Below are 27,950 nucleotides of genomic sequence, written 5' to 3'. Positions count from 1 at the left end.
AAAACAAGCCCTATAGTGGAAGAATTAGGGAGTTTTTCTTGTTTTCTAGCCAAAATAAGGGGAAACAGATAGTATTCAGAATGTAAAATAAAATAAAAAGTCATGGAAAAGTGAAAAGGAAAGTTCTCACTTTCTGGTATGGAAAGCAGAAAAGATTACACTGCTATAAGGTTAGATTTTTTAAAATCTATCAGGAATAGCATGGATATCACCTTCTTTGGGGGCAAATTGAACAGTCATATTATCTTTCCCCACCCTTTTTTCCTATTGTCAACTTCATTGACTAACCTGGAACCTTGACAACCACTGAGTATACAATTGAAAAGCAATTATTCGTGAGAGACTTGGTATAGGGAATTTCTTTTCTGATTCTGAAATGGAGTTTCTGCTCGTCTTTCTGTGATGGTGATAATTTATGTTTTGGCTCCTGGGAAACCATATCCAGTTGCAGGTAAGTTGTGGGATTACTAGAATATCTGATATTTAGTCTCTTTACTAATACTGCCACACCAAAACTGCAGAAATAATGGTAGTATTCTAAATGTAGTGGCTGATACTGTGTATAAGGCAGTAGGTCCTAATTTCTAAAGATATGAGAAAGTAACTAGTGAATGATTCTTGTCTTTGGCAGTCACTTCTTATCTATTTATATTGATAATATAAAAAACTCCAAGACATTTGATTGGAGTATAAGAGACTTAACAATAAGCATAGAAGAGTAGTATCATTTGGGCCCTTATGCAGACCAATATTCTCATGAAAAAACATCCTTTTTTGGTATTTAGGATTGCTTTTACTTTTTGAATCACATAAAAATAATTTCAGTGTTTCTCTCTAGAAGATAGAAAACCTTGTATTTAGAAAAATGTTATAATTTTTCTTTGTAGCTTTCATCCAATTTTTAGGTCACTCTTTTCCTTCCACCTGTAGAAAATTAGTTGTATCTATTTAAGCGCAATTTTGTATTTGAATGGGAATTTTTCATATAAAAAAATTTAAACAATGATACTAAATAAAAATACTTTCTATTTCTTGAACATAAATACAGACTGTTCCTCGGTTGAAAAATATTCTTTGTGTATATATCTTTGTATCCTGCACAGAATATTTGGTTGTAGTCCTTATAGCTATTGACTTGAGCTTCCCTGTGGCATTTAAGGAAAAAAAGACATGTTTAACTTCATTTAAAAATTAAAAAAAATATATCCTCAAAGACCCCCATACTTTATTAATACTTTTAATATTTATGATTCTCATATTTACTGTTTAGGTTAATTTCTATTTCATTGCTAGTCATTATAGAACCTATATTTGATGGTAGAATCATCACACCTATGGATTCAGTAAAAAAAATAAGAAACATTAGATGACTATGAATTCTGTTTTCTTGAAAAAAATCAAGGTATTCTGTCCTTGTTAACAATAAATCTTCTGCTGAAACCAACATTATGGTTATGAACACTTTCATTAAGTACAAGTACAGAGTTCTGTAATTAATTTTTGTATTAATGGCATTTAATAGTGTATGTCCTTCATCCCCATGTAATTGATTTTCTGCATTGGTTAAAATATCATATTTTGATTCTAAGTCTCAGATTTTCCCATGAGTTGGCTTTTAAATTAATTTCACTGGTCTTTTATTAGTTTCTTTTGTAACTAGTCTTGAACTCTTTGGTAAAACAGTGTTTCAGTAGACATCTTTTTAGCAGAAACTTCAGTAATTCAAAACAATGGCTAATCCAAAAAAAGAGGTCAAGATTCTTAAAGTTATGCACATTGGCTTCATTGTTACTTGTAGCACAGAAAATATTAATTTATTCTTCATGTGCTTTTTTTTTTTCTTTTTTTTACAGCCTGTAATTCCAACCAGTCCAACAAGCAGTTCTACAACACCAACAAGTACAATGGGTATATCCTCAAAAATGGAGAACTCTGCACTCCAGGATGTTTTCATTCTGTCTCCTATGTCAGGACTTTATGGCCCCAGGTACTTATGTCCTAATGAATGTGAGGTTTTGAAAAATAAAATTTTACACTTTAATTTCACTAGCTTAATAAAAAACAGACAAAAAAAAAAAAAAAGCCCCACAATGAAACTAAATATTTAGTAAAATTAAGAGCTAGAAATATGCTAAGCAGCATGCTCTTGTTTTGAGAGACTTAGCTTTCACTTGGCTAGATACAAGTTGAGCAAAACCTGGTTTTAGTCCTAAACCAAGAAAGCATTTAAAGAAGTCTTTAATCATTTAGATTTATTTACTTTTATGTGACCACTTGTATCTTATTTTAAAGCATGCATTTCTACAAGGGAAATCCTTGACTTCTTGTGTTATACCAATTCCTTATGCTCCCTTTCAGATACTAGAAAACTCTTGACTAAGTTTACCTTACAATTAAAATGGAACCTAATGATTCGTTAGTTTACAATTACGTTATTGAATTGAATCGCTTTTATGAAAGTTCTCACATATAGCATTTCAATTATAGAACTTTGATTTGTAGCATTTGGGAGAGACAGTTGTATGCTTTAGCTTTATCATAAAATTGTTAATTTCTCCATAATCTTCTGGTTTACTCTTTTTAGGGATGAAATTGGAATAATGTCATGTGATGACATCAGCAAATTTGGAAAGTCTGGAATGAAAGGCTCTGAGTCTCCAAGCTATTTTCTGGAGCATGAAAGTGGGAAATACTACACTTTAATTGAAGGTGAAGGCCACCCTGTGGGCCCTGAGTATGAGAGAAGCAGAGCTGCAGGAGTGCGGAGAAGAGAAAAAACACCCACTCACGGTAAACTCAATTTCTTTAACATTTTTAAATGGACTGAATTTACAGATTGTGCTATTAACACTGAAACACCCCCAAATATCTGTCATTCTTTGTTAGACCATGACCTGTTGGCTCTGAATACTAGACAAAAGTTTATGTGAAAGAATAATTGGTATAATTACAAGCTAACATTCATGACCAGGAGTGTGGAAGTTATTTATAGGTTTATTCTGCAGTGCATACTTAAAATTTTGAATGATGCTTAGTTCATATTATTTGGACAGCTAGCATCTTGATTTACTCAATTTCATTTACAAGCTCTTGGAGATTATTCTAGTTGCAATGTTCTGGGCTGTTAAACTTCAATGGAGGGCCTGAAAAGACTTACGCGTGTTATGAAAGTATCTATAAGATGTAAGGCCCTCCAAAATTCCATGCTGTATTAAATGGATATCATTACATGAGTAGTATCCTACAATGCATTTGTTAATACTAGAAATATATTTTAAAATCTTGGAATGGGGACTGCTTAAATATATAAGATGCTATTAAAAAAATCATTAACTCTGGATTTTAATAGAAATCTTGTGTGTATGTAAATGCATATGAGCATACAGGTCTACCAACATATAAGTGCTTGTACATGAGCATGAAGATGTACATATTGCTGAAGATTGAAAATTTTTTTGCTTATCTGTTAAAACTGATTTGGCTGGTGTTTGGTGAATTTTAGAATACTACTGAAATACAGTGATGTATTCTCCATATATTTTCAGTGGTTTTATTTTCAAGGCAATAAGTTATTTTCGTAAAGTTTAAAGAGATTTAAGATAAAATATTTCTTTTAAAAAATGTAATTATATCTGGTTTTGCAAATGGCATTATTTCTGAGCCTCAGAGAACATGATGACTCCTGATCAGAGCATTCTGTATGGGTAGATGCTATCTTTATATATATATATAAAAATATATATGTGATGCCATCAATAAATACTTCACCTACTCTGAGACTAAGAGTTTTTTCCTTTCTCTCATTTTCTTAAAAATAGATCCTATTTTTTTTTCTTTGATATCTAGGAAAGGGAAAACCTCTCACAGGCTCAGATTAGTAAAGAAAAATGTGTCTGTGAAGAACACAGGTGATAAAAACACGCTGCAGTTTAATGGAGATAGTACCAAAGGCAGTTATAGTGAGAGATCCAATAACACCTGAAATGGGAAACAGTTGGGGGAAAAAAAGAAAAGTCTTTAAGCACTCCAGGCACCGATTCTGTTGGTCTGCCATGGAACTGGTTAGTCTGGTGCAGGATTTGATACCATGGATGTTATTAAATGTAGTTTCCCATGCTTGTTTCAGTTGTCAATACTTAGAGACAATGTGGTTTTCTCATCGCTCTCCTCAGACTGCAGCGTTCTTACCACCATAAATGTTAGAAGAGAGGGCAGCTGACAGCCCCGGGTGCCAAAAGAGATTTTGATAGTTAAGATGCATAAGTATTTTCCTCTGTCAATGAATGGTTGCTGAGGTTCTCTTACTATGTGTGAGATATCTATGGCATAGTTTACATAGCTTACCTGGGTTAAGGTTTTAACCACATTACCTTTTGGCTAAGATCAGCTAATGAGTGACAGTTAAGGAATTTCCACTGCTGTTTCAAGAAGTGAGAGGGTAGAATTCAAGTCTGCAAATGTCAGCTGCAAGGATACTTCAGATTAAGTCCAGCTGCAGTGATAGTTCATCTAGCTTTCCAAGTGTTGTTCTGTTTTCATCATTCTAACAGTTTGAAAGCAATCTTATGCTTATCAATTAAACAGACCTTTTGTCCTGGTTTAGGATTTTGCTAACTACAGCTGGATTTATGGTAAAAAATGGCAAAATATCAATTGTAAAATGGACAGGACCTTGTATATATACACACTACCTTTTCAGAATAGGGAAATTTTAATAGATCTTTGTTATATGTAGGATATTTTTAGTAAAAAAAGCCATACGCATGATTCTTGAAAGAGCTGTAACACTGAACGGTAGGATTCCATCTTAAGACCAGTAATATTCAGTCTTTATCTCCCTGATAAGTGACATCATTTTGTAATAAAATTAGAATGATAGATAAATCTTAACTGTGATTAAAATTGGAGCCAGATGGATGTATTTGGCTTGCTTTCATAAATTCATGCCACATGATGACTTAAAATGTTGGGCTCTGTGCCTGATCCCAGTAATATGCAAGATTTTTCTTGTGTTTATGACGGACAGTTCTGATTTTCTGTAACTTTGGAAATCTAGAAGGAATTTGATTTTAAAGTCTGAGGAATATGCCTTTGTTTCAAAACCAAATGTTAAACCAGAATTTTTTAAACTACAGATTAATCTGTCAATTAACTGACTTCCAAATCCAAATTTTGTTCTACTGTAGTAGAACATTTTGTACTTTTTGACTTAAAGATGTGTGTTTGAACCATCGAAGTGACAATATGTCTTTTAGTGGAAAGACAGGATTTATGGTAGATCCAATAAACTTGTATCTGATGCTGGAACCAGATAGCCATGGGCAAAGTAAGGAAAATAAAACTTCTGAAGTCTTTCATGGCTGAGCATTGCTAGGACTCACACAAATCACATTTGAGAAATTCCTGCCATAGATTTACCAGAATTAAAGCAATTATTAGAAACCAGTCTCTGTAGCAGCTGGTAAGTGGAAGGATACTCAGGCAGGTGAGACCCTCAGTATTGATAATACATGCAAAATCCAAGAAGGCAAATAAGTCCATTTTCTCAAACCATTTGTCAAAATTAAGCTTATATTTATCATTAGTGCAGTGGATTATTTTTTACCAAGATTTACACTCTTGGTAAAACATGCTATGGTATTTAAAGCTCTTGTGGCAGTGCATATCTCTTCTGTTTATGTGTTAGAGGCAAAAACATCATAAATATTTTTTTTTTCCCTTTCAATTTATACTGGTCTACTTGTATACAATAATTTTTTTACTCCTCAGAAAAATACCCAAGTTGAAATCTCAAAACAGTTTATAGGTTACGTTTGTTTGGGAAAGAACCTGAAAGTAACATAAGCAGTATGCAAAATCACTAGTTCCTTTCTTTGGCTTGTGTGTTTCCTGTCCTAAATTTCCTAAATGTCAATCGTGCTGTGGCATCTGGCATTTGTGTTACAAATCTCTTCAGGGCTTCAGTCCTTTCTTCTCTTTACAGAAATACTACCAAGTTTTATTATGTTGATCTTCATTTGTTAAGTGCATTATTATTTTCATATTTTTGGTTTTTAATTTATAATTTTTACTTGTTTCTCATTCTTTTCCATATTACTGATCTTCCTTTTGCTTGATTTGTTGGGGTTTTTTTCTTAATTAACATTGTTCTTCTAAGGCCAAGTTTGAGATTAGAAGTTGAATAATACATTTGTAGTTAAAGGTGGTTTCAACTGTTAGGCGGACAGGGAAACTATATTTTCCATACAATTGGAAACTAACTTTTACGCTAACTTTTATGGTATGAGCGAAAGTGGGAAAATCACAGTACTCTGGGTATATGTTATCCCTTCAATTTTCAGAAAATCCTGCTATCCAGAAGCATACTTATCTTATACACCTCTTTGTTCTTAAATCGTCCTTACGTTTTAGTAGCCAAAAAGCTGTATTTTGGAAGAATGACGAATAAAAAACTATACTAGCATACAAATAATCCACAGAAGATACTTTGTCACTCTAATCAGCTTGGGGAAATTGATAAAAGAAACTCTTGTTCACATTTTAATTCTGTAATTATTCTAGAAACAGAACAGTAGCAAACTACTTTAAAAAAAAATTGCTCGAGTGCTAAGAAGATACACTAAATGTAGTCAACTGTCATATGGGGAAAAAGGAATATTTGGCTTTATGGGTCAGACAGAACTTAACCCATAATCTAGAGGGTGTTTCTGTGTTTTGTGATAGTAATGCACACTGACAAGGCCAAAGCACTAATGCTTTATAGTCGGTTTTGTAGTATTCCTCCTTTAATGGCCTGCTATCAATGTTCTACTGATACCATAGTAGGGAACGTCAGCACATTAATAGCTGACAGCCATAGTGCCATAAAATTGTATTAATTAAAACCCTAATGTCTGAGTTCTTTTTTGTTGTTTTTGTTACCAAACTGCACTCCATGTTTTCTTTTTAAGGCATTTGAAATTAATGTTCCTTGAAATGAGATCCCCTCATTACTCACCATGTGATATCCAGGTCAGATAGGTTTTACCGTTTAACTGATAGATATGTAATGTTGCATCTGTATTAATATCTTTCTAGTTTTACTAAAGCATATTAGTCCATTTAAAAAGTGCTTCTCTCTTTATTCCAAAACACTTATCTAACGAGTGAGCAAGTTTTTACAGAATAGAGTTTAAAATTAAATTTGTAATCTGCTTTACGTTTACAAGTATTTTCACCAAAGTCAGTGGTATTTTCCTTCAGATCAGTATAATGAAGAGAAGAATCCTGCATAAATGATGCTTAATTGATCCTGAATGCTACAGCTTTAATAATGTATAGGTGCTGATAAAAAGGATTGCTCTGAAGGGTCATGTCATGCCTGTAATTTATAGGCATTGCTTACTCTAGAGTCTTCTATTTTTAGTCTTCAAAAGTTATATTGGTTTATCTTGAATTGTTTCCAGGGGATTTAAGGCCTGTTTCTATGCCTACTGAGTACAGTTGGATAGGGGAGTCAAAAGAACAAAACGTGTACAAGAGGGGAAGCAGAGGTGAGTGTTTTTTTTTTTTCTCTGCTGTTCTCCAAGATTTTTTTTCTTTGTTGCTTAAAATGCATGAAGGAGGAACCAAATCTATTTTTCTTGAGTGCCACAGACAATATAAAAGAGCCTGTTTAGTAACTGGTTTTTTGTGTTTCTATTTTTGAAAATTAAAACATTTGTATTAGTAGGAGGGATTTACTCTATTTAATTCCAGTATAAAAGAAAATAAACATCAAGGGAAAAAAGACTTGTAACATTCAGATACATGTTAATAGCAATCAGTTCTTAATCTTTACGGTTCTAGAAAGCAATAAATGATGTTACAGATGTAAGGTAATGTCCTTTGAGACACATTTTGATTAGTATGAATGAGTATTTGAAACCAGAATCAGCAATTGTACTGTCAGTGTTCAGACTAGCAGTCCTAATCATACAAATTTCTATTGATGCCAGTGGGTATTATGAACTTTGGAAGAAGCACAGTGATAACAAAGTTCCTTTTTTACATTTTTCCTCTGCTAAAAAGCAATTATATAATTCAAAAGAATATTCTTCAAATATACAAATACATTTATTTTTATGCCAACTGTTAAAGATTCTTAAAAAAATACTATTTTTTCCAAATCTTTTAGGCACAGTGTGGGTAGCTGAGAGGAGTTCAACTTGACTACTTATCGTGTGGCAAAATGGAATTGATAATCTTGAAAATTAATACAGGATTTTAAACCACCTTTTTCAGTAAACTTCCGTTCCAAGAGAAAATGAATGTCATTTAAGGCACAAGCCTTTCCTGATTTATTCCAAATCTGTTGATTTATGTTTAGTTTGTATTTCACTGTTACAGATTCCTTTCCTCAGACTTGTTGCCTGGCGGGTTCCCATTTTGAAATTGTGCCCAAGTATACTGCACATCTCCTTAAGACCATTATTCCAGTTTATCACATTCCTTGAAATTACAGTCCTTGTGTCTGGAATGGTCCCAGAGATGCTCCCTGCTTGATACAATTTACAGATATTTTATATATACTCACTTTCACCTCAAATGGCAGGGGGTATCAGTACATGTGGTACTGAGTCCAGTGCAAGCCCTCACGATTCCCTTGACGTTCACATGGCTCTCCAGTTTAATAGTACCAAGTGATGATCTTTGACATTTCACTGAAACCTTTTGGCTTTATTTATATTTTCTTTGTAACACAAGCCATATGATGTGGACTAGCTTCATACTATCTATCATGCAAGGACCTGGGTGTGCATCACCATCTTTTCTGTGCCTAGGTTTTGTGCCAACTACTTAGTTTGCTCTTGATTGGAACCTTGGTACAAATAAGTTTGTCTGCAGAGGAAATGGCTTCAGATGAAGTGGGGAATTAACGAAGCTGACAATATAGATGCAACCAAAATGGTTCTCTGTTTGCTTCCTCTTACTAATGTTTCTTTTTTCTTTTTTTCCCTCCAACAACTGACTCTGAGAATTCACTCCTGCGGTATCTGAGTGATGACAAGATACTGGTTATCCAAGAAGAGCCTTTGACACAAAAAGACAACAAAAGAGACACAGGTCATAGGTCAAGAAAAAAGGGCAAAAACACAAACAGTCCAAACTATCCTATCAGTCCATCTGTATTGACATCTACTATTAATGTTAGGCTTGAGCCTGGACAGCAAGATATCTTGAATTTTTCACTAGCAGAAAACAATACAGTTCCACTTTATCACGTAAGTACATAACAAAAAACCTTATTACATGAAGTACATGAAAAACACTAAAACATTTTCCTTTTAGGGTTGATACAGGTATAAAGGCATATTCTTCTACTTGATGTTTTAACATTGTATTTTATAGTCCAAGAAAATTGCTTAATGTCAGTATCACGATAGTGTTCACATAAGAACAGTCTAGACAGAATGGAAAAATGCAAGGCAAGGACAATTTTATATCCGATGCTTTAACTAAAATAGTGCTCTTAATTACTCAGTCTCACTCAGTTTAGTTTAATTTGACTGTATTATTTTTTCAAAGGTTCATAAGCATCCTATACTCAGACTCTGATAATAATTAATTATATATTAGTTTACATGCTTTTATATTTCCACTTCAATCACTATGTCTTGTAAAAACAGGCAAGCTTAATGGAGTTACTGTTTGTTTAAATTGCAGTACCATGGCCACAGTCTAGTAATGTGAATTTGTTCATACTGATAATAGAGGAAATATTTTGGACTAAAAACTATGGAGATGATATAAATCATTGGATGAATGACCAACCAGTTCTTGTAGCCACCATGAAAAAGCACTGGATTCTCATGACTGTCGGCTAGTGCAGAATTTCACTGTACTGATTTGGATGTCCTGAAATAATCAGTAGCCTTGCAGAGATCAGTCCCCACTGTTCATGCTTTGTATGTGTATATTGCCTTTTAAAGAGGCATTCTTAAATTTTACTCGTGGTCCTACCATTTGGAAGCAGACTGCTCCATTCTCATGACACAGAGTAGTAGCTTCAAAGTATTTTGTGTTCAAAACTTACAGTTTTTTACTGAGAAAAAGTCTATTTCCTCCTCACATTCGGTATGGAAACTTTCAAAGGTGTACTTATTTTCTGATCATAGTGAATTTCCTCCTAGAAAGAGGTAGGTGAAAAAGCAGGATTTGTAGCAAGTTGTTTTGGACTTTTTTGCATTTGGGACTTCTACTTGGTGTTTCTCTCTCTGAGCAAAATCTTGAGAGATGACTGTATTTGCATCATCTGAGAAGGTTCACCTCAGGGGTGAAATATGTCCAGTGATTGATCTTTGTTGCTGCAAGCTGTTAGCGTTTGATAGTCTGAAGATCAGATACTTTTCTTCTGTCTTCAGGAAATTTAAGTTTCCCTTTCCTATGCCACTTGAAGTTAGTCTTTTTGGAAAAGGTGGAAGGTCTTTTTCCCCAACTTTAGAGAAAGTCAAGTAGTTTATAAATCGAGTCATGTGATTGTTCAGCAAGAGATGTTTATTCTGTCCATAAAGTCTTACAGAGGTTATCAGGATCACAAAGTCAAAAAAAGCGCTTTTAAAATCCAGAGAGAAAAGCAGTAGCTAGTTTACTAGGATGAATCAGAAAATTATTATGCAAGTCTGCAAAAAACTGAACAATATTTCATAACTTGGTAGATTAATCAAGTGGTTTTAGTTAATTTTTGGAAGAGTGATGATTGTCTGTTGAATCACCTGACTTCTGAAGAAAGGGTAATGGGTCATATGGGGTAAGATGCTAGTTGTACCCTTCATATAATGGTAGTTGTTGGTTATATTTCCAGAGTCAGGCCTGTTGTCACACGATTTATTTTTAATCATCAACACAACCTCTGTTTAAAGTTCCAAGGCAAAATAAATTTCCTGGCAAAGTTGGATAAAAGTTGTTGTTTAATTCAGTTAAACCAAAATTTACCGCTTAGAATTTGTTACAAAATCACCAAATTTAATTGGATCTATTGCCCTTCCAGCCTAGCAATGGTAAAATTCATACCTTCAGGGGAAAGTATAAGGAGCCAGATGTTGGGCAACATACAAATCCCACCAAAATTGTCAGAGGTTGACAGTCTTGAAGTGGATACTCTTTCAGAAATAAAAATGATGTCTCTCTTGAAGATTTATGTGCCACATATTCATCATGATTTCAGAACCAAAGATATATTATCTTCATGATTTCCATACCGTCATATGAGCTTTGTGTTCTGTATAGCAGTTTGCAAATCGCTCTATACAGAAAAACAACCAGTTTCACATTATAGAAATGTTATTTTATCTTAAATGTCTGCAATATTATAATATGCAGTTTTAAATTACTTTTGTCAACATTAAATTATTGTTAAATTATTGTTTTTTGTTTTCTGTTTGTAAGTCACAGTGACTAGGAACAGTTCATTCAGTGGCTTTCATTGTGTATTAAAAGAAATGCAACTCCTTGAAATGGATATGATAAAGTAGTAATATGATATTGTATAATGACACAATGAATATGAAAAAAGAACCTAATGACATAACGTGTCAACTGTAAAGGGTCTAAAGGAAATGCAGGAAACTGGAAAAAAGGTGGTATCATGGGAGGAAATAACATAACATGTAGTGGCTGGTCTACCCAAAAAGTCAGTGCAATACCTGTTTCACAAACTCTATTATAATATGCAGTAATTACAGAGGAGGGCACATGTAAAATGATTATTCATGGACTGACAGAGCGGTATAAATTCTTTTATCACCATAAATTTTCTGAACAAGATTAGACACAGACCTTTGCAGTCCTTCGGGAGATAGTCATAGGAATTGGAATATCTCAGGCACTTAGTCAACTGTCTTATAAATACACAAGAGGAACTGAGTCTACAAATATACAGAAGTTGCTGACACAGGTTTTGTGGGTTCTTGCCAGTGCAGAATCATTCGTATTAACAACATCTTTCCACTTTGAATACTGAAAGAATTCTGAAAAGCGAAGCAAAAAATTGTTTGGCATATCTATCCTGAAAGATAGCTACCCAGAATGAAAATGTTAAATATCAAAGAACATATAATGGCTTTTTGGTACCAAAAAGAAAAGAAAAATAACAGATAGTTGCATTCCTAGATAGAAATTTAGGTTTTTTAAGTAGATCATCTCAATTCCTTAATATCTAAAGGTGTTGCCATGATTTTCATAAGCATTTTTATATATTTACCTATTTGGATAGTGAGATTGTATTTTATTGAGAATTCATTCTACAAGACTAAGGTTAATTGAAAAAAAATACTTTTAAACTTTATCTAACCAAATAACCATAAAACTGTTTTTGCTACTTTTGTATTAAATATATATATATATTTATATATATATAATTTGTCTGAGGTCAGCTTATCTCTTCCTTGCTCTTCTAGACTGTGTTTTGGGTTTTTTCAGCTGTGCAGAGGCAGTACTGTCAGATGACAAAACTGGTTTCGTTTTTTTGGTTTGTTTTGGTTTTTTTATAGAAGTCAAAACTGCAGAACTGTTATAATCAAATTTCCATGAATCCCTCTACACTTAACACATGCCCAGAACAACTTTTGGATATAGATCAAAAATTCAACCCAGAGAAATGCTTTGGGAAATGGAAATGATAATGTTAAATAGTATCTTAATCATCCTTAGTAAAGGGAGGGTGATAGTGTCTTGTAAGCAAACAAGATGGAAGGAGAAATCGAGATACACAGTGTCACTTTGTCATTGCTTTATTTTCTAAGCCCTTACATAAATACACACTTAAAAAAAAAAAAAGCACTTAACATTAGTTTAAATTACAGACATAAGAAGTTTTACAAAATTGGTAATTGCATAGATTCACCACTAGATTAATGCTTTGGAAGGAATGTTGATTTGGAACCTAAAATTAAACAATTAGACTGATTTCATAAGTTGCTGTGAGGATGCAGAGTTACTATATAAAATGGATATTTAGGTAATGCAATATTGGCAGTATGCCCAGGATATAAAATGATGCATAAAGCTATGTTGCAGTAAAATAATACTGTCAAGAAACACTGCCCCTTTCAGGATATAACTAATTTAATTGATATGCAGTTCTGTGATGCATGTCACAGAATTTGAGGAAGAATGAATTACAATTAACAAGGCTGTTATAACTGATTATCAATCAGTAGAGTATTTCTTAGAACATGACTTACTATGTTTACTAATGCTTCACTTTGAAGTGACACTGTTTACCAGATAAAGCCTACATAGTGAGACATATGTAAATATACAAAAATATATCCGTTATAGCATTGCTGAACTACACTATTGGAATAGACTCCGAGCTTACAAGAATAGAGATAAAATCTGAATGTGTATTTATTTTGTATTACCAGAGCTCATTCTGAAGAAAATTAACTTGTCAAGTAGGACTCCTGTACAATAGATCAGATATACATGTGAAATTTTTCACTTTGTGTTTTTCCACGTAAAACAAAACACAAAGTCTTGAATGGAGAACACTCTCCATCTCTAAACTAATGTTCAGGATTTTAAAAAACTCTAGTGAACTGTACCTTTTCTGCTGCTCTGTTACATTTCACACTATGGGAACCAGCTTCTGTCTAAAAGGAATATTGGAGTTCTTACTCCAGACCCAGTCTGAAAATCCACATGGTGTTCAACCTGGTGGTTTTACTGCCTCAGGTTTGCACTGGTTTCTGAAGCTCTGAAATTTACTTTGCTGGTTACTACATTAAATTCTCAAATAAGATAATGAGCTCTCATCTGGTTTTACTTGGTGATAAATGTTCTGGGCATATTATCTACAAAGTAATGGGATATTTTGTTTTGTAGTATCATATATTAAGAAACTGGATTGTAAACTACTGAATCTTCTAAATTTTTTGTGAATTAGAATTCAGTGTGTTGAAGAGACTTTATTTTTAACAAATTTTAAGATGGATTCTTCCATTGCAATATTCTCTACATAGTAAACTAGAAAAAAATGGCTGCTTTAGGGTAGTTATCGAGAATGTTATGGCAGTAGTCACTTTTAAAAGATAATTTGAAGCATTATAGTAGTTTAGTGTTAGTCATTGTTTCACAGAACTTGCTTAACTTGCTTTTCGTTTTCTTCCTGCTGATCACAGGAAGTTGGTAATGCATGCCTTTTAGCACAGAATGATGTAAATGTGATTTAACTGTTCTTGGAGCTGCAGAAGGCAGCTTGACAAATGACATAAAGTTTAATGGTACATGCTGAGAACTAAAATGTGTGCAAAAACAATGCAGATCTGTTCTTCTGTAATGCATGCATGCTGGGATGTGCCAGATGTTCCAGACACTTTTTTTGGGTGATAGGCAGTCTGAGTGCTACTATGATAAGTACAATAATTAAGATAGTCAGGGAGAATCATATGTATTCAGCTCCATATGACTGAAGGAGGAATCTTTTACTGCCAATTTTGTAGGAAAAGTGCTCATATTTTATTTCTTCCTTCCTGGTTTTGCAGGAAGAAATAAAACTGTGCTAACTGACAAGGATGAGAATTACTTTCTTCAGAGTTTTATTTCCTTTCTGAATCGCTGAATGAATTCTATCTTTGCTTTTTATTTAAGTATTTGTAATATGGAAAACCTTCTTTCCCTACCTTGCAGGCATGCTGAGAAATCACTGTGAGGATGTTTATGTGGAATCTAGCTGCTCAGAGAAGCTAACATTAGCCTTTCTAGCTTCCATAGCTTCAAACTGATTCTGTCCAGTTGCACTGATTGTAAGATAAGATTATTTTTTATTTGTACTGTACCATAACTGTGCACATGACAGCTTGAGCTGGAAAGTATCTAGCTAGTACTGTAAGATGGATCGTTCAGTAGCAACGTCCAATAATGTATTCCTTTACAGTTCAGACATGATTCTCTAAAGTACACTCTTCATTAATCTATACACAGTTCAAAAGCAAAATGGCATTTTACAGTACAAGGGAAAATAAAGGGAAATAAAAGGTTAAGAAATGTTATTTTTTGTTAATAATGTCAACGGTCTTTAGATTTCCACATTCATTCAGTAATCAAGAACTTCATAATCAACCCAAATACAGGAAAAAAGGCCTAAAACAATGTTAGTTTAGAACTATGCTTGTCCTTGATTTCTATAAAAAACACCTATTTGCAGTAAGGAGAAGCAAGAAGAGAGTGAGATTTGTGTCAGGTTTTAGTCCCGAGCAACTTATTCCATAAAATAAGTTCTGTTATATGCTGAAAAGTTTTGCCTATGAGTTCCAGTGCACTAAGGAGGTGAAATTACCATTGAATCTGAACTTTTGGTACCCTTTATACTCTGTATACTGCAAAGTGAAAACCGTGTATAGACTCTGTAAGTTAGACCAAATTTAGCTCATGTATCTGCATGGTGCAAACAAATATTGAGGTTTGCACGGTCCCACCTCTCCAGCCTGTCCAGGTCCCTCTGGATGGCACATCCCTTCCCTCCAGCATGTTGAACGCACCACACAGCTTGGTGTTGTCAGCAAACTTGCTGAGGGTGCCTCGATCCCACTGTCTGTGTCACCACCAAAGCTATTAAACAGTGCCAGTCCCAACCCCTGAGGAACGGCATTTGTCACTGCTCTCCACTGGGACATCGAGCTGTTGATCGCGATTCTGAATGCGACCACCCAGCCAGTCCTCATCCACCGAGTGCTCCATCCCTCAAATCCATGTCTCTACAATTTAGAGACAAGGATGTCACGCAGGGAAGTGTCAAATGCTTTGCACAAGTCCAGGTAGATGACATCAGTTGCTCTTTGTCCACCAGCGCTTAAGTTGCTATACATCTTGTGTGAAATTAAGATTGCTAGTATACCACATGGAATAATTGCTCATCCATAAAACTCAGTAGTTCTAGTTAGTTTATTGCAACAAAATCATATCCGGTGTCTGTTCCAGTAAAAGCGTAAAGAATTTCAGAGAACACAAAGATATTTACAAGTTCATATGTTGGTTTTCTTTGACAAAAACCCCCCACCCATTTCTTTGGAATACAGTATTTATTCCTAGTTTTTGAAGAAAAGAACTTTTTGGGGGTTTTTTTTGGGGGGTGATGATGGTGTGTATGAATGTATTTGTTTAGTTTTTATGCCTTTGATGTTTGGATTAAACATCCCTTAAATTTCTTTAATTTCCCTTAAATTAAAAGTGTGGATTGATAAGGACAAATGCAGGCTTTGGACAACATAAAATACAGTTTATCCATGGTTGTGATTTGTCTTTTGGACTACTTTTTCTTTACTGCATAGGATAAGTTTTGTTAGCCACAAGGCAGTCTTCCTTTAGATATTCTTTTAAAATACATTTTTTTAACTTCATGCATTATCTGGAATAGGGGGGTTTTTTGGATGTAACATTTTGCAAAAAATAGAACTTCCTTTCTGTTGCAATTTTGCTGCTTTCTCTGTTGTTTCTATGTGCCAACCTGATGTTCACACAATTAAAAATTCTGAGTGGATATTTTTCTTCAGTGTTTAGTTAATTTTCTCACCTGTCATCTTGGTTTTTTCAGCATAAAAATTGAGTACTTCTGAACTGTACATGGGTAGGTTGTTTGAGGTTATTTCCTGCCTCTATTATCTCTCCTCTCAAGAGTGAGTGGAAGGAAAACCTCAAAGGCTGCTTTCGTTTTTAGCTGAGCATAATAATTTTGCAAGTGTATTCAATGGGTTAAGCATTAGCTCACTGAGCTAGAGAGATAAGTAAAGCCCGTGGCAACAAGGCTACTATTTCACTTTTGAACAAACATAATGTAAAGAAATCCTTAAGATAATGAATATGTGAGTTAAGGAAGCAGAAGCTGTGTTTGTAGGGAATTGAATATCTGAGTATAGGAGAATGGAAGAACAGTATTTATAATAAAGGTAAAAGAATCTTTTTTTGCATCTGAATAAATTATATATCCAGATGGAATTAATATATTGCATTTGACCACTGAGATTAGTAACACTCATTATCAAATTATTCTAGTGTTATTACCAACTATTCTAGTCTCTTCCACTAGTAAACAACAAGTAAACAATGGCTTCTGAATGTTTTCCCACTATCTCTGCAGTTCAGGGTTGTTTTGTTTTCTGTGATTTATGTAATTTCTTTACTTAGGAGAAAATATTTCTTTTTATTTTGAAATCCTGATTCAAGGAGATAATTTTTTTTGTTTTCAGTTATTTGTAGAAATTGGGGGTAAGTAGGAGTTTTTCCAGGATTTACTTTGGAAGAGGATCATCAGATCTGCTTGTTAGACCGTATAGGCCTTATTGTCCTTTCAGTTCTACTTGTGCAAGTCAGAAGCAGATCCACTGAAATCCCTCGAGCTACGTAAATGTGAAGCTGACTGAAGAAGGCTGATAGGTGCCAGTGACCTGAATTTCACAGAATTTGTGCTTTATAGTCTGTGACAGAATGACAAGACTTGTGCCTCCTGAGCCTCCCACATGTCTATGACTCCTGAAACTGGCCTTTTAGTAAGAAGAAGTAAAGTTTTAGTTTGGGAACTAAGATAAGGCAATTTGTTTTCTAAATATTAGGAACTGTTAAGAAGCAAGTGCTCAAAAAAAATTATATATAAGGTTGCTGAAATTGCAGATAGGAGTTTACCACGTATAAGTCATTGTCAGTATTGCATCTGTGCATGCAATTACAATTACACAAGGAAATTAATTATAGCTATATGTACACATTTATAGAAATGCCAGTGTGTAGTTTTTTCCATACATGCTATCAGAGATCCTTTTATAAGGTTGGCATTTCAAGCTAGCAACTAGATTCTACTCCAATGATAGATTCTTTGGGGATAAAAATTCAGTCAAATAAAAGGTCATATATATGTGTATATCTGTAGTAATCCCTAGTGTCCTTACTTAATACTGATGATAATATGTATGTTATTAATGAGTCGGTCAGGAGCAGAGATTTTTTTTTCTGGTAAATTTGATAAAAACTTAAATGGCATAAATATGTTTTCTACCTTTCAGGTGCTCATATCAACTGTTTTCTCCCTCTCTATACAGACATTTCAGTGAACTAATAATCAGTTATAATTTGCCTAATCTGAGTAATTAAACAGCTAAAACATTTTTTTTTCTTTTTCCCACTATTATAGAACCATTGTAAAATTTCCCTACTACAGACTGTGCTTTAGTTAGATTATTCAGTATCTTTAAAAATTAGTGGTGTTGAAAGAAAGACCTCTAGAAAAGCACGTTTTATTAACAGAAGCACATTTCACGCTAGTATGTCTTCTTCAGTTTAATATATGCAAGTTCACAACATCCTAACAACTGTTTCCAGCTGTACTAATGGAATATATCTGATCAAAAGGCATCTTGGAACCACAATCCAAGGTGATCACCCACGATATAGGTGTTCTTTGTGCATTTCTTTTGGAAGGAAATAAGTAACTGGGCTAGTTCTGTAGTGGTAGTGAAAATTTGTACTACAGGTGATGAAAAGAAGATGGCCAGCACAGTGTGAACAGGGAGGATTATTTTAGCTTTGTCAGGGAAGGGAGTGTGGGATGAGTCCCATTTGGGAGAGAAAGTGAATAAACTCTGATTTGGAAATGCCTTGCTTTTACTTTGGGAACAGTTTTGGAAAAGAAAGACCTCTACTGATTAAGAAATAGGATGGGAGACACTTAAACCAACTAAAATATTATTCCCACTTCTAGTTGCTAAAATTAGTAACACTAGAAGGCAGAGGAATATGAGAAAAAAAATCTTTGAGCCTTCTAGTATGAATAAATTCTATTTTTATAACAGTAGCACGGGTAGTGCTGCTGTCAAAGTTCTTTTCCTCGGTTGGCCACACAATATTTTGCTAGGCTGTCCACAGTATTTTCGGGGATGATCAGGTTGGTTCACTCATATTTAACAGTGCATTAGCAGCAGCAGAAATCTGACATACATTATGCAGCATTTTACTGAAGCTCTTCAAACAGATATTTTGCTTTAGATGTAGGCTGTTATCTCTTACAGTCTGCTTCAAGAAAATATCAATATTTCTAATTTTTGTAAGTTCTTTAGGCTAGATTTCAGTGTACTCTAAGGAGAATTAAGTTGTTCATACACTCAAGAAAGCCTGTTATAGTTTTGTGTACTCAGTTACTCAGTGGGGAGCTCCTACCTTTGCCTGGTTTCAACAAGGTATGTAGGAGAACTCCCTGCTTTTAAGTGTAAGGGCACCATTTTATTACTTTTCATCAGCTAAGTTCTCTTATTTGAATGGTAACCATCTTTGATACATTTGGTAAGATATTTTAGCTGAATCCATTACCAGAGAAGTAAAAGGCTAGTATTTAATGTAGCAACAAGAGAAAATGAAAAGTTACTTGTACAATTTGTAGCATCCTAGTTACTGTGGAAGATAAGAGACAGGAAAGACTATATAAGTGAAAACTTTTAAGTGTGTTTCATTTATGTTGTATTGTAGGCAGTTTTGCCATGACATATTCTTGGGCTTGAGTGCGGGTTCACTGTGGCAACATTTTGTTCAAAACATGAACATGTCACAGAATGTACCAGCTGCAAAATCAGGAAGGTGCTTAGCATTCTTTAATTTTCTGCCCTATGATCATTACAGTGATCATTATGAAACTTCACGTCCTGATGTAGTGAGCCACTTTTGACATTATATAGGCTGTCAGTATCTTCATATGCTTGATAGTCTGGAAATAAATCTTTTCCATTAATAATTCTACTATATGTTCACCATGCTCCTGTGGCAGGCTGGTTGTCCTTTGGATATGAGGAGTGCTTTGGATAACAGGAATGCTTAAGAGAAAAGAAGAAAAAGTAGTCGTGTAGATCTACATGGTCCTGCTTAGGGCAAAATGTCATTCCAATCTTAGATTAGATAACTAGTCTAATCTTACTAGATGCAAGTAAGTGGTGAACAAGACTCCTTAGACGTTTTAATATTACTGTGGTATCATCAATCCCCTCCAAGCTTATTAGTTATTACCAGGGCAACTTGATCACATAAGGGTTTTCTGCCTGCTTGAAGTGGCAAATCATCTATTACCAACGTCATCTATTGCCAAAATATCAAGTGGCAAATCATGTATTACCTGTAGTAGGAATGGCATGGTAAAAGATAATAAATGATTCTGTATATGGATACACCAGGGAGATATGTGAAGGAGGGAGGTGGCAAAATGCATGCTTGTCCCCTGAACGTTTTAAAGGTTTCTTAAAAATAGTTAGCCTATACCTGTGTTACAGCCCATGTGGTTAAACAGACCCAGCAGACTTCCTGTCTTTTACATGCGCAGCGGGCAGTTCGGTTCTGTAACTGTTCTCTGAAGTCACCTGTAATTAAATATCTTTCTGTATGCCTGAAGTGGTGGTATTAAAAGACAAACATTATACTTAAAAGAAATAATCCATTTGCTCTTCGGTTAGTCAGAAAGCATATAGTCAAAGATTTTTCAAGTGCAGATTTCAGCATTTATAAACGAATACGTGTTAATTTTTAAAAATACATTTTTGTACTTTCAAGTTGAGAAACTGTTTTTTAGCTGTGGGAAAACTTCTCCATCATAAAGCATCATTTAAAGTAACCAGTCTTAAGATTTTATTTTTAATCTTGAATCACTTACTACTAAAAGACATGTTCATTTCCAAACCTCAGAGGAATAACCAGTGTAGTAATTCAAGTTGTGTAAAGCTGTGTACGAATGGTATTAAAGTGTTTTGATGACACTTTGTTTTTCTGAAATTCTGTATTATACATTGTAATATTTGTCCTTTACACTTAAACTCCCTTTCAAATATTAACAGTTTTGCAAACATTGACATTCTAACAAATTTTAGCTCCCTTATTTTAAAGAGCTTTGATCGCAATTATAGAGCAGCTGAAACTATTTTATAAGTGCAGATGCAAGTTGCTCTAAACATGATCTTCATTGTGAAATAACATTTAGTTAGAAATTGAAATAAACTTTCCATTTCCTTTTTCATAGTTACAGAAAGACTACTGTGGTTTACTTCTGTGACTTCTTTCGCTGCGGATACCGCTGTGTTGAGTGCACCAAGGAAGTATAGTCTTTAGTCGTGTTTAATACTATTTGTTTTTCTTCTACAGAGAGCAGGGGACACAGTCAGTGGAGATACTGAAAGGTAATTACTTCTGTTATTCTGTATTTAAATATATACATAATCTATCTGGGAATTATATTTACTTGTTTACTTTTAGAAATTTAGTTGCATTATTTGAGGTGAAAATTTTCAGTGTTTAGTGATACTAGCATTAATATCATTTAGTAAATGTCTTTCATTTGCTAATATCAAATACAAATATAGATTGCAAAGATTGAATAAATACCTCAGATGTAAGTTCATTGAAGATTACTAGGTAGAAAAAATATACTACAAAGTAGTAGATGTTTTCCCCCATCCTTTTTTTTTTTTTTACTTTTGAAATTTACTATTTCAGAGTTACTCTGAGAATGAAAAGTATAATGCATGTTTAGCATGATTTTTTTTTAAATAATAGGCAGAATTTTTCAGTGAACATCTACATGCTAATTCACTCTGTACAAAAATTACTGTTTATATTTGTGGCTTATATTTGATAAATTCTAAGAATGGGGACTTCAGTTTGTCCCTTACATTTGAATTCAATCAACAAATTCTAATGAATAGAATAGTGATTTTGTCTTTCTTTCCTTTGCCATTTATCTGATGAAGTATGTTCATATTCTAGTTGCATCCAATAAGTCATATTAAAAGAATAAGTTTGAAATAACAGATATTTGGGTATCATAGTACATCATAATTAAGATTAATTGGAATCTGTTCATATGTATAATTATTCTTTTTTACATTTTTTTCATCCTGTATATGGCCTAAATCTATTTAAGAAGCTAAACCATTCACTGAATAGAAAATAAATTACATTTAGAGTACTTTCACCAATCTAAAGTATTTACAATTGATGATGATTTTATTCAATGGTATAAATACTGCTTCATTACAGCTAGAAGTCTGAGGTACAACAGTATTAGTTGTTGATCTCTAAATGCAAGTCACCTCGTGCCTGATTTTTTGGGATCGTTAGCATTTTTACCTCTTTATATGTGTATTAAACATCGTAGTTCATTTCAAAGGCAGTTAGAATGGTAAGAATTTACTGATGTTTCCCCAGTTGTAGGGTGCTGCACATGTTTAAAATGGCATTCAGCTAAATTGAGTAGCACTGTTATAGAGATGAAAGTGAGGTAAAGATGGAGTTCTAAAGACTTTTTCTAGGGTAAAATTCTACTTCATCTTCTAAAAGACAGTCTTGTCTCTCCATTGCCACCATTTTAGTAGTCCATTACCTCATCAGCCATTACCTCAGCTAAATGTTGATTCTTATTTTTACAATAAGTATAGTTCCGCTTAGTATTTTGTTCCAATTCAGAGCCAAAGCATTATCCATCTTGTAGAAGGCAGGGGTTACATGGCAGGGGAAAGTGTGCCATTCTCAGTTTGTTTTTAAGAAACAATTGGATTTTACCTTTTTGCCTTTACCCTCTTATATTGGAGTTTTCAGAACTTACTGTTTTCTTTAAATCTTATGTATTTACTGTTCTCACTTAGTCTCCCAACTCTTTCACACCAGGTGCTATTGTGCTGTTCTTCCCTCACACTTGTTCCTCCCTTCTGTCACTCTTTTCTCACCCTCTTCATTCCAGTATGGCTGCTCTTTCCCTCAGGTCCTTCTTACCTGACTTTGTGCAAGAGAAAGAAATTGCAGACCCCTCCCCCAAAAAAGTCACACTTCTCAACCCTTACTTGTCTTCCTTCTCCACACTCATAGTTTCTTGCAGCCACAAGGAAGAGTTGCAAAGGAATTTTGTTCTTCATAGAGCAAAGTGTGCCTAATTATTCTGGGGGGATTGCACATGCTCAGTTTGGCAGGGACATTACAACCCAGATGGAACATCCTTGGTGGACGGGACACAAGTCTCTACTGGACATCTGCCAAGAGATATTTTCCAGGGACATATGACTTGATGAAATTTTGGCAAACTTTCATAGCAAAAGGCTATTCTTTTATATTCTTTTATAGAATGACTCTCTCTTTCCTAATCCTTCTCCCGCACATTTTAAATTTCAGGTCCAAAACATGACCATATTATATCTTTTTGATATGTTGAAAATGTTAACCAGTCAGAATTTATCTTCTTGCTCCTAAAAACCTTCTTTTAAGGAGTTTAAACAGCTTAAACCAAAATAAAAACATTTCTGATATTTATCCCATATAGTTAGGTTTTGGGGAGTGTGGATAGATTCACATATTTGGATGAAATAGCATTACCTTCATTAACTGTACAGTTGCTTATAGAGTTTCCATAATATGATTGCATCGTTCATTTAAAAAAAGAAAAAAGGTCTAAAATGTCTAGAAGAAAGACATTTCTTGCACACAGTAGAATGTACTGCAGGCTGCAGGGAATATATACTGAAAACACTAGCAGCTATGTGAGAAATACGAGACTACAGGATGTTACTATGAATATCTAGCTTTTTTAACTCATCAAATGAGTGGAGTGTAAAGCAAGTCTAGCAGCTCTTTTTTAGCCTTGAGCAGAACACAAGCTAGGTATTTCTGCATTACAACTCTAGTTTCTTCCAAACTCTTTTGGCACATCTACATCACTTATTTGGCCCAGCACTATGCGCAGGGCTGGACTTTCACCATCCACACAGAGCACCCACACCCCTCGTTATAAGGTAGTGTCCTTATACGTTAAACTCTGTCCTGTCTGACCAGTGCAGAAAATCTGAGCTCTACTTTTAAGCTTTCTTGTGGCTAGAAAAGTAGGGCAGCCACAGGCAAGTTATGATTCTTCACTACTGAACAGGTGTCATGATTTAGGAAATTACACTGCAATTGGAGGTGGAATCACTAAATATGTGAGGGTTCTGAGGTTTTAGGAAGGCAATCTAAATTTAAATGCTTCCTAAAGAAGCAGCCAATTTGTTTTGGTTTTGACCGGAAGCAGTTTACCCTCGTTGCTGTTGTTTCACAGATGAGAAGGGGGTAATGGGCATCTAACGTGTACTTGCTGCTGCAGCTTTTTTGCAAACAAACATCTGACTATATGCTTAGCAGAGTTCACTGTGTTCTTTGATCTTCATTTTACTTTAGAAGGATTTTTTTTCTAGTAATAGGAAACTTTGACATCTGTGGATTCTAGACGTGTGTGCGTAATGTAACCGTGACATCATTACAGAGACCTGGGGTTTGAAGATCTTAACTCTGCCTAGCTAACCACACAGGCTGCAAGGGAAAGAGAAGGCAGAAAGAATTGGATCATTTGTGCATTGCATAACTGCTAGCTGCATAAACAGTTTTTATCAATATTTTCACTTAGTTTCCATGTGAAAATGCTGCTCAGGTTCTTTTTTATAACACATTTTGTCGTAAATATTAATGCTTAAAAATTGTTTGAATCTTGTACAAAGTGGCAGGCTTTGGAAATTATTCTTTTTAGTTGTGTTTAATGCTGGAGAGGTAAGAAGAGATAAATATTTTGAAAATAACTTTTAGTCTTGACATTGTTCTGACAACTTTGCATGTGCAGATACACCTGTATTGCAGTGACTGCAGAACAGCACAGATCCATCCAAGCTAGCTGGCTGTGACTTGAAGTATCAAGTAATGCCTGTAGCGTAGTTCTGAGCCAGTAGCTGAGCCAGCATGGAACTGAGAAGGGATTTCAAATCTCACTACAAAATACTCAATAATTAATTTGCAGTGAGAGTTTACTTCTTGTGACAGGAATACATTACATAAGCTATGGAGGTTCTAATAACCTAAACGCAAATCATGAATCCAGGCAAGGTGGTTAAAAATGCATTCCTGTGACCAGGTAGATCAATCCAAATTGCTACATGTGTGTTCATGTGAACCAGCCATAAGGAAATTTCACATTGTACCTAAAATACTTTTCTGCACAAATATATGCTGAATTTTATTTTTTTTTCCTCGAGTTAATTATGGTTGCCTTGACCCTGAGTGTAACCAGGTTGCACTTGAAGTAATTCAGAATGTGAGATGTGAAGGTTGAGGAGAGCTTCGCATCCCCCTTGCATCTAGAAATGTACATCTCCCAAGTATTTGCCAAGTAAAAATGAGCAGGATGATAGGTGCCATTTTCTAGTTGTTCATAGCTGCTGTGGATCAACAGAGTTGTTACTCAAGCTCTCTGTGTTTCAAATCACCGTATGCTTCTAAGCATCCAGGTGGCAGCAGGGACTAACAGTGTATTTCCAAATGCAGGCTTTGCTGTTGTCCATAATGTTTAACCAACAGCTTTGAAATTATCTCTTGATCATCTGTGCTGTGTACTTGAGCTCCTACATTTATGTAACCTTATGAAACAGGAGCCAGCCTACAGAGGACTAGCAAGAAAAGCTCTCAAAACAGTCTGTTTACGAACTGTGCATCAATCTGGACATTGCACATGGGTCCCCAGTCAGAATGCTCAGAGCATGTTGGATCATGACAGAACATGAAATGCGCTACCCAGTAATTTAGACCCAGTTATCTCTGTTCCAGAAGTAAATTCTGGCAAGTTGTCTTTTTTTACCTACTGGAAACTCTTACAGATTAAAGAATTACTGCAAATTGGAATAGGCAAAAGATGAGTTTGGATTGCTCTGTTTGGTCAAATAGATAAATGCAAATCAAAGAAATGATTAGTGTCTAAAATTGTTGTTTAATCAATGTTAAATATATATTAGCAGTTTGTTATAACTAGAATCATTTTATATTACTTCTAGTTTATAATCCTATCCATTACTGCCAGAGTAGGACCTTAAAAAAAGTCAACAATATAGATTGTAACTATTACAGATACCAAAGATGAGGAGAAAGGTAAGTAACACTCAAAGTAATTATTTTTGTTTCTAGACTCTATTCATTCATTGGAATTTATTATCTGTACCCTGTCACCTGTGGAGAAGCTAAAATGATAGCAATCTAATAAGATACATCAGTTTGTTCTGATACAGTTATAACTTTCATTTAGTGATGGATTTAATGACCCTGAACAAAATAGAGACTTGGGATGTTATAATTAAGAGCACTGATAATCTGTAAGAGACATATTATTTGACCTTCTTTCTGAGCATTGCTTCTGTGATCAAGGGATGCTTAATTTGTATGCAGCTCTTTAAATCAGCCCTAGCTTTCACTAGACATTCTATAAATTTTACAAGCTAAAACACTATTCCTTATTAGAGCTTGTGGGACAATTAAAGATGTGCTGTTGTCTTTCTGTGGCAGAAAATGAAACCATGTTCCTCAAAAGGAAAGGAGGAATGAGTGTCAACATGGAGGTGGTATTCACAGTTGCACTTGCTTAGTGATACTTGTTTCGTGAAGAAATAGCAAGTCACTTCTGTTCACTATAAAAGGAATTTTTGTGTGAACAGAAAGTGCAGGATACTCAGAATTCTGGTGATGCTCTTAAATGGATATCACTGCTCTGATAGCAAAAGTGCCGAGATGTATGCAGCTACACTGTTGATTTCACATACTCAGTATTTGGTAGGTGACAATTCTCAGCATTCATTAGAAATCTTATACCAGGTATGTCTTTACATTCTCATTCTTACAGCTTTTATCAAACACACTACACTGGGATATAGTGCTTCTGCTATCCCCCATACTTCTAGGTTTTTCCATTCTAATTAGTTTTCTAGAGATTCATTACCACTATTTTCTAATCATACAACACTGTTCCTCATTTGAAATCCTGATTACAAATCTTATCACTAGAATTGCACTTCATTTGCATGTCCTTTAAGATGTGAGTTGGAAGTTAGCACACCTACTCGAGTCCTTTAAATTCTCACTGTTCTGCTTCCACCTAGGTCAAAGTACTTTCCATCTTTTTTTAGCTCATTCTGGTTAACATTTCTACTTTAGCTGTATGTTCTGCATCATCGTTCTGATTGAATACTGAGTCAATATGCATCTAGTACTGAGACCAGAGATGGATTCTATTTAACCTTGGTCTGTGCTTGCTTCTTAGTACCTGTATTTCTCTAATTGTTCTTCCCTTTTTATATTCGTTTCAGTTTGCTTAAAAATTGTAATTTAGTCAAAGTTCTGAAGAATGGATAAGGAGGGAGGCAACCTTTTTATCCACAGGAATTCCAGCATATGACACACAGCTAGGCAGACCATATCAAAACTCAGAATAGACATTGCTAAAATCCTTTACATTTCTGTCAAATGGGAATACCTCAGAAATCCATTTGAGGAAAATTGTATAATAGAAAAAGTATTTTAGAATGAGCTTTATTACAAAGTTTAATTTCATTTAAAGCCTTGCAGTTATTTGCTTAGTATTTTGCCTTTTTTATGTCATATTATGCAATGAATGTTTCTGCAAATACCCTGAAATACTTGTTTGATTTGTTATTATTTATTTTTAAATTGGTATGTTACTCATAAGTGATTGGTCTTCCTTTTTCTAGATTCTGCAGTTTGTTTAAAAAACAATATTATAAATGAACAAGAAAACAAGTGTTTAGTAGAAGATCAACTGTTTTAATTGATTGGAGAAATAGCAGTTCAGGCCACTATAGCCTATCAATGTACATTCCTTCCCCACCCACACCCGCCCCCGCCAGCTTCTTTTCCTTTTCACTTCTGTGACAACTGTTTTCCTGAAAAGAAAGGTGAAGGAATAACTCAACCAAATACAATCCAGAGTATTTCAACCAGAACTGACAACATATTGTGGTTCCCCTATGTCTAAATTAATTGGTTCTGTCACTTTCACACAGACACTTTACTTGTCTAAAGAGAAGAAAAGATCAGTATTTCTTCTTCTGTGATCTGTAGATCTGAATATTTGAGGAATAATTAGATTTGGGGAGGAGTATTTTATAGACATAAAATCTTAA

The 27,950-nt window shown here is 34.4% G+C and overlaps 1 protein-coding gene across 1 annotated transcript in view; it reads left to right on the top strand.

The window, feature by feature from the left end:
- The window catches only part of LOC141927626 (connector enhancer of kinase suppressor of ras 2-like), a 212,889-nt gene that overhangs the window by 145,843 nt on the left and 39,096 nt on the right, over positions 1-27,950 (top strand). The window contains exons 10-15 of the mRNA XM_074834806.1: positions 1,854-1,987; positions 2,585-2,790; positions 7,446-7,532; positions 8,881-8,885; positions 8,997-9,242; positions 21,124-21,158. Coding sequence (XP_074690907.1) covers positions 1,854-1,987; positions 2,585-2,790; positions 7,446-7,532; positions 8,881-8,885; positions 8,997-9,242; positions 21,124-21,158 — 713 coding nt within the window. The remainder of the gene's footprint in view (positions 1-1,853; positions 1,988-2,584; positions 2,791-7,445; positions 7,533-8,880; positions 8,886-8,996; positions 9,243-21,123; positions 21,159-27,950) is intronic.

The sequence above is a fragment of the Strix aluco genome, chromosome 10 (genome assembly GCF_031877795.1).
Source record: "Strix aluco isolate bStrAlu1 chromosome 10, bStrAlu1.hap1, whole genome shotgun sequence".
Lineage (NCBI taxonomy): Eukaryota > Metazoa > Chordata > Aves > Strigiformes > Strigidae > Strix > Strix aluco.
This window is presented reverse-complemented; position numbering and strand designations above follow the sequence as displayed.